Source organism: Misgurnus anguillicaudatus, chromosome 18 (genome assembly GCF_027580225.2).
Source record: "Misgurnus anguillicaudatus chromosome 18, ASM2758022v2, whole genome shotgun sequence".
NCBI classification, from domain to species: Eukaryota; Metazoa; Chordata; class Actinopteri; order Cypriniformes; family Cobitidae; genus Misgurnus; species Misgurnus anguillicaudatus.
This window is the reverse complement of record NC_073354.2, coordinates 3,666,492-3,680,425: the sequence shown is the minus strand read 5'-3', so window position 1 is coordinate 3,680,425 and position 13,934 is coordinate 3,666,492. Positions and strand designations below refer to the sequence as shown.

Here is a 13,934-nt window from a genome sequence, read left to right as displayed (position 1 = left end):
TTGACGGGCGAACGGACGTTGTTGTTGGCAAAATGTAATGCAAAGTTAATGATGTCGAGTCTTCATCATCATGGATCAAATTAAAAGACCAAAGAAGCCATAAGTTGCCCAGATCAGAAAAATAAGAAAAGAAGATGAGGAAAAATGGGCAAAAGATAAAGGTATGCCGATTTCTACGAGCTAATGTTATTTATATTAGCCTCGCTCTCTTGCTAATATGTTGCTATTAGCCACAGAACACGACTGTTTTTTTGTTTTGTTTTAGTTTTGCTGAACTAGCAACTATTAGAATTGAGGCACCATGTCATGCATGTCACACAACAAGTGCAAACTCACACAGACCTCCTGACTGTGTCATTTTTTATTGCTATACGCTATATGTGAACTTAAATAACTTCTAATATAAATTGACATGCCATTTTGTAAGCTACACAGTGATATAGCTTTTTAAATAATTTGTAGTGTATGCTTAGCATTTGTTAACATCCTATAAACTAATAAAATGTGTGTTATGGTCATTTTAATTGGGTAACTGATGCATGTGTGATGTAAGTGTATCTAACTTACATATTGGATCTTAATTGTAAATTCAGGGGCATTTCTGAAATATTTTGAAGTTAGAGCACCCACTGGCAAAAATGAGGAGTCAGATACTTCAACAGCAGCCACAGACATGGTTGTGAAGTCTGATGAGGAGTGTGTGTGTGTGTGTTTATATACTGTATTACATTTATTTATCTTGTTTTTCTCTGTTCTTGTTACCTTTTTGTATTAAAGATTATATATAATAAAATAATACATGTTGGTGGCGGGATTTGGGGGTAATTCTTTTTTTCTGGGGGCGGCCAAGGGATGGTTCGCCCAGGGCGTAAATCTAGCCAGGACCGCCACTGATTTGCTGTGACAGTCAGAGTTCAGAGTCGGCTAAAAATTGCTATAGCCTTTCTAGAATGAGCCTTTAGTATTAAATCATGATTGAGGCGTGAAGTTTGTAAAACTGTCGCATACACAAACTTAATTTGGTTATTTGAGTGGTGTTATAATTGGGTAAGATTCAAAGATGATGTACATTAAAAAGTGATCAAAATGTTATCTCTTCACACAAAACTTTTGTATTGGTGTGCAATCGTACAAATTATATATACTAACTCTTCAAAGGATTTCGGTCTGGCCCACATACTTACCCATAGGGAAAGATCTCTTAACCCTGGTTTTACAGACAACGTTTAAGGTTAATCCTACACTAAAACACGTCTGGGCTCTTTCAACTGGAAATAACTTGCACTGACAGATCTTAAAATATGCCAGTGCCATTGATTTGTCTCAAGATACACACCAGTAACATCTTTTCCTAAAGCATGTTTATATTAATTTAACTAAGCCCTAGTCCTGGGTTAAGCTAAGCCTTGTCTGTGAAAACAGGCCTTAGAGTATGATCAGCAACAAGTAGTTTCAATAATTCATTAAGATTCAGAAATGTTTTGTTTTGTTCGAATTAGACTGCAAAAAAAGTAGCTTAGGAAATAACACCTCCAACTCAACGCTTCATTGTCCTGAACCGTGGCTACACATTGTCATATTGTAAGACAACATTAAGGGGCAGTTTGCCAGACAAGATTTATCCTAGTCCCAGACTAAAATGTAATAATTTAACAAAATCTTGATGTATCTTAACATACAGTACTTTGCAAATGTCTTAGGCCACCACCACCAGCTTTGTTGTTTTGGCAAAGTTTTAATGTCCATCCATTTTTTTTAAATTAAGATACAAACACAAATACAGGCAATATGTTCACAAAAATTAAAAACAAAACAATTTTCAGAACTAAATTTCTTCTTCAGGCATCAGTCAGTGTTTATTGTGACATCTATTGGCACAAAACATATCTTGAGCTTTTTTGAGGAGACTGAAGTCCTGAAGAGGTTTAAGAGATCTTGCAGCTGCCTGCTATTGCTCAAGTGGAAGGGGAGTTTACCCTAAATACTTCACACTTCAGCTTATATACTGTTTTTATACTACGTACACGTTTCCTGTATTTTCTAGTTGTATTCTACTAAAGAGACTGAGAAATAATTATATATGCTCACTATACACTTGCAAAAACAACACATCTAACGTAGCATAGTGGACTGAACTAGAGTACACCCATGTCAAATACCTCCACACAATGTCATTGCTATAGAAACCAGTGCAGCTACTCTGGAAAACCATGAAGCACTACAGGACAGAAAAATTGGATCTGAACAGTTGTGATACACAGTGTTTCCACAACTTTGTTTCTGGGTTTATTGATGGTAACAGATGTAACACTACTATAAATGTTCAAAAGTGCATTAATGTTGATAACCACCTAGTGCAGTATGGCCTATTTTGAGGTATTTGGATAGTAATATTTGGTCCTTTTTGGAGCATGTCTGCCCCATTTGTCTTTAATTTCATGTTTAACTGTTTGGAATTTACATTAAAAAGAAATATACATTTATATGCATTTAGGGGCGGTTTCCCAGACAGGGATTAGACTAGTCCTAGACTAAAATAAATGTAAGAGCTGTTCAAATTGAAAACAACTTGCACTGACATATGTCAAAATATATCAGTGCCCTTTGTTTTGTCTCTAAATGCACACAAGTAATGTTTTTAGTAAGGCATGTTTGTTAAAACTAGTTATATTTCCTAATTAAATTAAGGCCTAGTCCTGGCTAAGTAAAGCTGAGTAAAGATCTTTAAATTTGGGTAAACTTTTTTTTAACTCAACAAGCCTGGATAATCATTAATCTTGTTAAAAGGGGGTGGAGCCAGTTTAATTGTTTGCTCTTGAAAAAGGCACAGCAGCGTTAAAACAATTATTCTGAGAATATCAGAGTCTGTAGCACAATGGGGCTGGTGGCTTGGGAAGGTGTTGGATTTTTGGTTTTCCTAATAGTTGAGTTGTCTGTGGAGCAGAGGTCAGGACATCAGCAAGGCCAGGATCCAATAACATTTCAACAACAGCCACCAGTTCTGTCATCACAGCAAGCCCAGAATCCATTTGGATTCCAGCAACAGCCACCAGTTTCTGTACCTCAACAAGCCAAGAAAACATTAGGATTCCTTCAACAGCCACCGGTTTTGGCACCTCAACAAGCTCTTCAAAACCCACAAGGAGCAGCTTCTTTTCAGCCTCAAAAACCTGGAATGCTAGATCCTGCCAGTACTCAGTCCAAGCAGCTAATGCAGGCTCCTGTAGCACCTTTGACCTGGAAGTTTCCCCACATGCCAGAAGAGCCCCAACAGCCAGCAGTACCTTTTCAGCTACAGATACCCAGCCCTCCTAATAGTGTAGCAGCACAATGTGCAGAGAACTTTGTGCATGTGGAGGTTAAAAATGACTTTTATGGAAATGGCCACTTGGCAGATCCCTCATCCTTTAGCTTAGGAGGTTGTGCAGCTGTAGGGGAAGATCCTAATTCTCATGTTGTTATCTTTCAATACGAGCTCCACACATGTGGTAGTTCTTTGACGGTGAGTGGATGCTTTTTGGTCTACTAACTGAATGTGGAGCTTGGTATCTGGTAATGGTTTCATGATTGCTTCTTTCAGATGACTGCTGATGAGTTGGTGTACACCTTCACTCTACTCTACACTCCTGGGGCTCTAGTTGGAACTCCCATTGTGAGAGCTGATGCAGCTGCCGTTGCAATTCACTGTCACTATCCAAGGTAAGAGATGACTGAAAGATCAAGTAAGCATTGTCCATTTTAAATATGCTCGATTACTTTCTTTTGCTCTTTAGGTTGCATAATGTAAGCAGTGACGTGTTGATGCCTGCTGCAGTTCCTTTTGCTGCTACCATAGTGTCCGAGGAAGTGCTGGTGTTCTCCCTTAAGCTCATGACTGGTAATGATCTCTCGTTCTATTCAGGTCTGGATTTAAAATGGGATTTGCCAATATGCTTTTCTTTGCAGATGATTGGATGTTTGAGAGGCCAGTCAACCAATATTTTCTTGGCCAGTTCATGAACTTTGAAGCTTCTGTGAAGCAATACAACCATGTTCCCTTGCGTGTTTTCATTGATGGCTGTGTGGCTACTGCAGTCCCTGATGTGAACTCTGTTCCAAGATATTCCTTTATTGAGAACCATGGGTGAGTAGGTTTCTCTTCTTCGTGTCAAATGCACAAGAGAAGGGTGACCGTGTTTCCTCTTTAGGTGCCTGGTTGATGCAAAGCTTACAGGGTCTCCTTCCCATTTCATGCACCGAGTTCTGAATGACAAGCTGCAGTTTCAGTTGGAGGCTTTCAAGTTCCAGCAAGCTGGTAACAGCTCGGTATGACTTTTTAAATGAAATGGTAATTTACTTTCTGTATCCTGAGAACTAGTTTAGTTGATACAAGCTGTTTTATTTCTAGGTCTACATTACATGTGCTTTGAAGGCTGTCCTGGCTTCAACTCCTACAAATCCTGAGAGCAAAGCTTGCTCCTTTGCCAATGGGTATGTCCAGACTCGAGTGTCCACTCAATTGCTTGTAATGAATAATACTTTCATGCCCTCTTTACAGATGGACTTCTGCAGATGAAAGTGACGACGTGTGCATGTGCTGTGACTCCATATGTGGCTCTTCTAGGAAAGGAAGGGCAATATCTGATTCTGGTAAGTGTGCAGTCTTGTAGCGCTTCAGGAACCCTGTCCAAATGCCTTGTAACTAGACACTTGCAATTTGTCTTTCCAGGCCTGGTTTCAGAAGGAAAGGCAACTATTGGCCCCATTGTGATCTCAGACTGAAGTAGTGGGTTGTAATGGATGACCAATAAAACCTTGAAATGGCCACTGACTTCCGTTTCTTTTATGACATGTTGGACGCACAGATTCTTTAATCTTTTTAGCTTGCAAATGAATAATTTAACATTTGAGCCTTGGGCACTAGTGCAATATGATTGCCAGGAAGTCACATGCAAGTCAACTCTTGAATCAAAAATAGCTTTGTCAAGCAACTCTTACAAATGTTTGATCTAACTCAACTATGGTGGATTTAACTCTATAAACTCCCAAAGTACATAATTTTATTTGGAACATGCATTTTTACTCCAAAGGTGAGCACATACAAATAAGTTGCTAAGGAGGTGCTGCATTCATATAAAAGAAAGATTGTAGCCAGAGCTGCTAGTTAACCATCTTCAGCAATAGTAGGCTAAAATAAAAGTGCTTCATACACTCTATAAAAGGCTTGGTTATTTTCAAATTTTAAACAGCCCGGCATATGTTCCATTACAACTGCTGGGCTTATTTTTATTTAACTTAAAATTTTAAACCAGACAATGTTAGATTGCTGAAGTATGAGAGCCTGATCCTTTGCGTAATGAAGGTAGGCAAATTGTTTACTTCGTCAAGATTGGCTGAAATAATGGGGGTGACAGATGATGGTCATGACAATGTTCCTCAACCATCCCCAATATTGTACTTTATTTGATCTTAAGACTTTTCTGTTTGTTAACTGTAAATGAACACTGCAAGTTTTAATTGAAGGTTTTGAGTTAATATTTGTCAGTTTCTTGAAAAGCACTTTGTCTCTTTTACTATGTTCTTACCTCAATTTAGAGGAATTAATACTTTTTTTCAATATGTTCACTGAATCTTTGTACAGCCTTTTAACGTGTTAGCATTTAGTCTAGCCCCATTCACACCTTCGGATCCAAACAGGGATTAATTTAGAAGCCACCAAACACTTCCATGTTTTCCTGGTTTAAAAACTTTTGAGTAGTTGCACGTGTAAGTATAGTGGCACAAAAAGTGGTGATTTGTAAGCGAAAAAAATGAGAACTATATTGAAGGGCGGAAAAGCACTTGGTTTGCAGCACTTCGACCTCCATGTGCAGTAACATCACTCCTGACTACTCTCCCTCTCGCTTAAACTTCCATCAATATTATTGCGCTTAAGGTTGAAGTGCTGAAAACTAAGTGCTTTTACACCGTACACTATAGTTTTCATTTTTTCTGTTTAAAAAAAAATCATGTTTACTTTTGTAACTACTCCTGTAGCAGTAATTTTAATGTTAAATGTCACATGTAAAATGTGTGGTTGACCCATAGTATGTGTGCAATAGGATAGTACCTTCATCTCATTTTGAGCCAGGATAAGAGCGCCACCTACTGCATAATAGCAGAAACATGGATTGAGATAAATTCTGTCTTGGCAGCTAAAAAACTTCTCAATGGCAGGGAAAGAGTTAATAAATGGTTTCTTGTTTAATTTCGGCTTCCTTAGAAATGACGCAACTGATCATAACAAACTCATGAAAGTTATGTTACATTATTAATATTACTTTTAGCATTCAAGTCTGCGTTGGGATAGCCGACTCTATTGCTAGACAGTACAAAGGTATGCATGTAGGTAAGAAAAACTGGAATATGGCATTTAACGTATTTTAACCAAATTTAACCCAATTTAACCCAATTTTTGTTTAATTGACACAAAACCAATCAAGAAGAGAGAAAGAATGTATCTCATCCAGTATCATTTAAATCATAAAGAAAAAATACAAATCAAAATGATCAATCAGCTATATCATGAATGAACCAAGACATCAAGATACACACATCAAAAATGCAAATAATATTGTGTGAGATACATTCTCTTTATATTCTTAGAATTTTTCCTTTCCTGCTTGTCCTCTACAGCGTGACTAGGCTGCATGACACCCTCTCCATGTTCAGTCATGACTGTTAATAGGTGTGTTCGACATCGGCTGCAGCTGGATGTAACCGATCGGCGAGATTAGCCGCGTGCAGGCGAGGAGGAGCTGAAAACGGAGACGTGAAGTCGGACGCGCTGTGGTTCCCGTAGTTTGCGGCATTTACGTCAGGCATGGCTGATCACGTGTCGTTTGCTTGCTTTATCGCAATATATGATTTGTAAGATGTAAACTACATAAAAAGTGAATTATACTGTTTTGAATGTCCGTGTATGAGCATGAGTGAAACTGAAGAGGCTTACATCATCTGTTTTTACAAGAATAAAGTTCAAAATAAGCATAAATTATTTAAATACCAATGAAGTGGGGTCTATGTTTTTTCATTTCTATTTCCATTTTATTTTGATAAAGATGACACAATATAACATCGCGACTACATGAAAAGAGCTTTAACTGTTATAAAAATACAGATTTAAGAGCATTTGTGGAACTGAGGGCGTGAAAATAAGCACGAAACACATGATTGTTGTCATGTGGTGAATCCGACCAATGGTGAAACAGCTGTGTCGTCATTACAGCCCGTGCAGCTCCTCTTCGCGAACTGCGCTGGCTAACTCAGGCGGCTGATCTCGAATGGCTCTCGCGGTACTTAAAAACCACATGACACAGTCACGTGCCTGCAGCGCGAGCTGAAGTCGGACAAAAGTACTAACCAGAATGCACTGCTTCAAGTCAGCCGCCGATCAGTCTGCGCAGCGCCGCATGAAGTCGAACACACCTAATGCTTATTAGATAGCCCTCTCCTTGCCTGCTGTGTCACATAGTTAGGTTGCGGTGTTGTGGTGCGTTCAAAACATTTTTTTCTAAAGTTATTTCAAATCATTTAACTCAAGTCTCTAATCATCAATGTTGTAAAGCAAGTCTCAAGTACTAAAATTTGCGACTTAAGTCTGACTCGAGTCAAGTCATATGACTCGAGTCCCCCATATCTGATTTGGTGGGCTCTTTTGGAGTTGAAATGACAACAGCTAATCAGGTTGAGCATTTCACCAGAAAGCCATGATGTGAATTCTCATGTGATTTGGTGCCTTGTAAGTAATCATTGCTAACTGATCATTAAATGAGAGATCTACAGGGATGCTTTGTAGGTAACCTAATAAAACTGCTAACAGGGCAGACATCAAGCTTACTCCCACCATTAAGTAAACACTTCTAACGTGAGATGAACTGTACCTTAAAAACTGTGTAACACGCTTCAGATCTGATTTGTACAGTTCAAATATGATGTACATTTAAAAGTGATCAAAATGTTATTTCTTGACACAAAAGGATTTTGATCAAGTCCACAAACTTGCAGAAATATCTTTTACCCCTATTAGAGTATGATCAGAAACAACAGTAGTTTCAATAAATTTTTAAGATTCAGAAATGTTTTGTTTTTCTCAAATTAGACTGCAAAAATGTAGTCTAAGAAAATAACACATCCAGCTCAATGCTTCATTGTCCTGAACTGTGGTTACACATTGTAATTTTTAAAGGGGCAGTTTTGCGGACAGCACTTATTCTAGTCCCAGACTAAAATGCATGTTTCTGCTGCCTAAATTTAAAAAATCTTGTATCTTAATATATATGAGTGCCATTGTTTTGTCTCGAGATAAATGAGTCTGCACAGCACTGACTGAACTTTAGCACACCTGTGTCAAACACCTCCATGCAATGTAATTGCAATAAAAACCATTTAGGTTATTTTGGAAAACCATGAAGTGTTACAGGCAACACAAATCGGATCTGAACAGTTGTGGTAAGCATTGTTTCCCAAACTTTGTTTCTTGGTATAGTGATGGTATCAAATGTTACTCCATAGCATGTAAAAATATACAATCATCTTCATAGAACATGGCATTTATACAGTTCTCATTACTTCATTAAAGCAACACTATGTTTTTTTTACCTTTAAATAATGTCTCTAAAATTATTTCAGTGATAGAACAACTTTTAACTGGACAAATTGTACTGTTGCTGCAACCTGAGCAGCCTCCTAGCTGTTACAAGCACACTCTGAAAATGGCGGTGGAGGGTAGAGCACACAGCACCGCCCCTCCCCCTGCCTGCAGAAGAGTGTCTGATACCAGGCGCTGTTGCGCTTTTCAACCACATGGGGGAGCTGTAAGTCATTTTTACATGGAAACTACATAGTGTTGCTTTAAGAATATTTTGTAGTACTACCATACTGAAGCTGAATAAAGATCTTCAATTTGTCAACAAGTCTGAAGAATCATTAATCTTGTCAAAAGGGGGTGGAGACAGTTTATTTTTTGCTCTTGAAAAAGGCACAGCAGCAGTCCAACAGGTGTACTGATCATTTGTACTGCAATGAGGCTGGTGGCTTTAACCCTCTGGGGACCGACCATTTTGGGACACCGGCAGAGGTTCTGACATGCTCTTACATTTGATCTTTTTTCAGTTGCTTTAAAACATAATAATGGCAAGTGTCTCATAACACTGCGTTCAGCACAAACTGGCTACAATATTTTATGTGCTACATGTATGTACATGTTTGTATTTTTGAGAGAAAAATGTTTATGCTTGGTTTTAAAAAAAGCAAAATGTTTAATGTTTATAAGTCACTGATATAAGTCCACAAAACCCATACTAAACATGCATAAACACAAGACACTTTATTTAACAACCACACACAGCAACTTGTGGTGATAATAAAACCAAAATGTGTGAAAGTATATATGTTTATAAGCTTTTGTTTATATAGTTTTTGGAATATACAAATTTGCAGAAAATTGCCACTCACTAACTAAATGCTCACCACAGTTTTAAAAATATAATAAGTTAAAGTTAGTGTTAAAGTGAAAATAAACAAAAGATAAGTCTTTATAGACAGAATCTTGTTTTTTAATGAGTTATTTATTTTGTAGGCTATTAAAGATATAGTATGCATTGTATTTAGTATTTATGCATACATAAGCGTGTAAAATGAACAAGTATGAATAAGCACAAAACAGACAGGGAACATACCTGTTTATAAGATCTTTAGATAAGGAGATTATGGTCTTGTCGTTCTTTACTTTCTAGACTTGCATCTTTACAGTTGCGTCTTTTTCTCATCTTTCTAAACCAAAATGTGTATACTGTGAGCTAACGTCACGTCAGACTACATCGATCCAGCTGCGCACGCGTCACTGATATAAACGCGAGTAAACTTAAACTTTATAACAACTAACAGCATTATGTGCGGGAACTCCTTTCTTTATTTACAGTGTCTTGCGCACGGTTGAAGAGACTTCAGCATGCCAGAGACTCAACTGCACGAGCACAGAGAGAGCGAGCGCGAGAGTGAGACGTGCACCTCACTAGTGCTTATTATGAAATTTCAGAAAGTACACTTTCATTTGTTCGTGGATTATTTCCCGTTTCTCTGTCACACTCAGTCTAACATGCAGGAAAATGCCAAGTTGACAACGCACACTTAATTACATTACGCGGAATCGAAAAATCTGTTACGTCTGACATTTTATTTCACAGTAAGTTACCACGGACCAATCAGCAGCCATGTAACGTACAATTAGAGTGATTGACAGAAAACCTGACAAGTTACAAAACAATATGACATTTTCAGCTCATCATGAATGCGAACATGGGAGGCCCCTGAACTTGGGAGGCCCCTGGGCTTCAGCCCAGGTAAGCCCGTGCATTAAGGCGGCCTTGAGAGGGGCTGTATGCGAGATGGATTGATTGACAGCTGAGCAAACAAAAGACTTGCATAATAAGCTGCATAATGAACCTTTAGGCAGGAAGGTGAGAGTGAACTAAAGTAAAGAATGTAGAGGACAAAAGGAATCTATACACATTTGTTTGTGGTTTATTAACTCATTCACCGCCACCCTTTTTGAGAAAAGTTGCCCACCTGCATTTTTGTGATTTTAACAAAATTTTCACAAAATTCCTTGCAGGAAAAATCATTTTCTATAAATATATAAACATACAAATTATATCAAATTAAAGAACACACCCTCTGCTTTCAAACAAACAAACAAACAAACAAACAAAATGGGGAAAAAACGTTTCATTATATATTTACTTTTTCTACTTAATTTAACCACTGAAATATGGATATTTCTCTTCAAAAATTTGGAGCAAAAAGCTTAAAAAAATGCGTTTTTGTAAAGGAATTTATGTTAGAGATCAGACTCAGAATTTTAACTGCCATTATCAAACATAATGGCAGTTAAAATAACCATTAAATGTTTTTAACTTCCGTTTTTGATAAATTCGATTTGGCGCCATCTGGTGGATAAAAGTGGTATTACACTTTCACTTTGAAATTCGTCCAAAAAGGCATATTTATTAGTTAAATATGAACTCATAAATGACGAGATAACTCGTCAATAGCGGTGAATGAGTTAAGAAGTAAACAATATAATCAAAATAGAAATGAAGGTCAGTGGGACATTTTCAGTTTATTTGGAAACAAACAGTATTCAAAAACTTAACTTGTATAAACTAAGAAACTAATAAACAACAGAGCTGTAAACACGTGGCTCATGTTACCACATAATTTTGTGTCCAAAAAGTGTGAATATGTTTTTCCACTTCATAGTTTTGTACTGATGAGAGGGATGCAGAGATAAATTGCATTTCTATAGCGCTTTTCTCGAACTCAAAGTCAGATACAAGGCAGATAGGAAAAAAAAGGGGGGGGAGGAGGCTATGGATAGGCAGAGGCAAAGAGATGGGTCTTGAGGCGAGACTGGAAGATGGTAAGGGACCAGAGGTGCGGATCACAAGAGGAAGGGAGTTCCAGAGCCTTGAAGCTGCCCTCGAGAAAGCTCTGTCCCCAAAACTGCAGAGCTTGGACTTGGGGATGGAGAGGAGACCGGCTGAGGTGGATCTTAAGGACCTTGAGGTTTGGTAGGGGGAGAGGAGATCAGTGAGGTATAATGGAGCCAGGTGGTGGATGGCTTTGTAAGTAAGAACCAAAATTTTGTATTTGATCCGGTCGGAAATGGGAAGCCAGTGCAGTTGTTTTAAAACTGGAGTGATGTGGTGCCAGGATTTGGAGCGGGTGATGAGTCGTGCGGCTGTGTTTTGGACCCGTTGTAGTCTTTTTATGTAAGTTGAGCTTACACCAAGGAGTAGTGAGTTGATTATGTCATGATAAGGATACTAACACGTCAAAACGCGGCGCTGCGTTTTTGGACCCCAGGGGGTTAAAATGAGTTGGATTGCTGCTGATCCTAGCAGTTGATTTGTCTGTGGAACAGTAGTCAGGACAAAAATGCCAGGATCCATTGAGGCAGCACCAGCCGCAGCCCCATCAACAGCATCAACCACATAACCAGCAGCAACCACACCAACAGCAACCGCAGCAACAACAGCCACCTCTTTTAGCCTCTCCACAAGGAGCAGGTTTGATTCAGCCTCAAAAACCTGAAATTGCACCTGGAATGCTAGATCCTGCCAGTACCCCGTCCAATGCAGGGTCCTGAATCACCTTTGACCTGGAAGTTTCCCCATATGCCAGAAGAGCCCCAACAGCCAGCAGTGCCTTTTCAGCTACATATACCCAGCCCTCCTGATAGTGTTGCAGCACAATGTGTGGAGGGTAAAAAGGACTTCTATGGAAATGGCCAGTTGGTAAATGCCTCATTCCTCAATTTAGCAGGCTGTGCAGCTGTGGGTGAGGATCCTGATGCTCAAGTTCTTATCTTTGAATACGAGCTCCATACATGTGGTAGTTATTTAATGGTGAGTGGCTGCTTTTGAGTCAGATCTGCTGACTGCTGGTGATGTTAGGTAATGGTTAACCAACTAGTAATGGTTTCATGGTTCCTATTTTCAGATGACTGCTGATGAGTTGGTGTACACATCACTGTATGTCACTATCCAAGGTAAGACTTGATCTTGCAGTCATTTAATAATTGTCCATTTAAGTATACTTCAGATTACTTTCTCTTGCTCTTAAGGTTACAGAATGTAAGCAGTGATGCGTGATGCCTGCTTTGCTTCCTTTTGCTGCTACAATTGTTGCAGATGATATGCTGGTCTTCTCTTTGCAGCTTATGACTGGTAATTACTTTTGCCTGAAAGTGCATGGCTTTTGCATGGGTGTTGCACAGGTTTTGCCAATGTTTCTTCATTGCAGATGACTGGATGTTTGAGATGTCAGTCAATCAGTATTTCCTTGGCCAGTTCATGAACGTTGAAGCCTCTGAAGCAGTACAATCATGTTTTGTTGCAAAATTTTATTGATGGCTATGTTGCCATTGCAACCACTGATGTGAACTCTATTCCAAGATATTCCTTTATTGAGAATTATGGGTTTGTATTTATTCTCTACAGACATCATGTGCACACATATGCTATACTTATATTTTTGTCCTTCCAGGTGCTTTGTTGATGCCAAGCTCACAGGCTCTTCTAGCTTTATGCACTGGGTTCAGGGTGACAAACTGCATTTTCAACTGGAGTCTTTTTAGATTTCAGCAAACCAATAATGGCTCTGTAAGTAAAAGATGTAGGTGTGGAGAATGCAGAATATAATTTTATTTGCACCATGTTTGCTAATCCCTTTGTTTTGTAGGTCTACATTTCATGTGCTTTAAAAGCAGTCATTGCTTCAACCCCTACAGATCCAGAGCATAAGGCTTGTTCCTTTATGAATGGGTATGTATTTGTAGATAATGACCCCATCCTGTGTGGCATTTAATATTTGTTGTACTCTTTAGATGGCATTCTGCAGATGATGGTGATGATGATGACCTGGTGTGCATGTGCTGTGACTCAGTGTGTGGCTTGAGCCGGAAAGCACAAGCACTTCCTGATTCAGGTAGAGTTTTTTTAAGGTCTTCTCTTAAAAGCTTTTACAAGTCCTAATGCTCACAATTGTTTCTTTACTTCCCTTGTTATAGGGCTGGTGTCAGAAGGGAACGTCACCATTGGCCTTATTTTGGTGTCTAACTTATGGTTTTGCAAGATGTGGCAATAAAAGTCTTACTATTGATTTGCATATGTGGATTTTTCTCTGAAGATGTGAAACTAAATCTGTGGCTGTGTTCACAAATCTTGGGGCAAAGAGTTGTTCCTAGTGACAATTCTAAGAAAGTTATCTTAAAAATCTTTGTAAACAAGTAATTCAGGAAGCATCTTACTCCTTGTAAGAGGTCTTAAGGCCCAAAATTATAAGGAGTATCAATGATGACTTTTAAGATGCTTAAGGTTATTTAGCTCCAGGGAAGTGAACATAATGTGAAG

At 38.6% G+C, this 13,934-nt stretch overlaps 2 protein-coding genes across 2 annotated transcripts; both read left to right on the top strand.

The window, feature by feature from the left end:
* The first annotated feature begins 2,832 nt into the window (after positions 1–2,832).
* On the top strand, positions 2,833–4,804 carry LOC141350457 (zona pellucida sperm-binding protein 3-like). Its single transcript, XM_073855600.1, has 8 exons — positions 2,833–3,502; positions 3,581–3,699; positions 3,774–3,877; positions 3,946–4,123; positions 4,188–4,305; positions 4,388–4,470; positions 4,538–4,629; positions 4,709–4,804. Exons 1-8 carry the CDS (start codon positions 2,876–2,878, stop codon positions 4,759–4,761), a joined length of 1,374 nt encoding a protein of 457 aa, XP_073711701.1. The 5' UTR covers positions 2,833–2,875; the 3' UTR covers positions 4,762–4,804.
* Positions 4,805–12,931: 8,127 nt separating this feature from the next.
* On the top strand, positions 12,932–13,683 carry LOC141350460 (zona pellucida sperm-binding protein 3-like). Its single transcript, XM_073855605.1, has 4 exons — positions 12,932–13,184; positions 13,264–13,346; positions 13,409–13,509; positions 13,592–13,683. Exons 1-4 carry the CDS (start codon positions 13,080–13,082, stop codon positions 13,666–13,668), a joined length of 366 nt encoding a protein of 121 aa, XP_073711706.1. The 5' UTR covers positions 12,932–13,079; the 3' UTR covers positions 13,669–13,683.
* Positions 13,684–13,934: the final 251 nt, after the last annotated feature.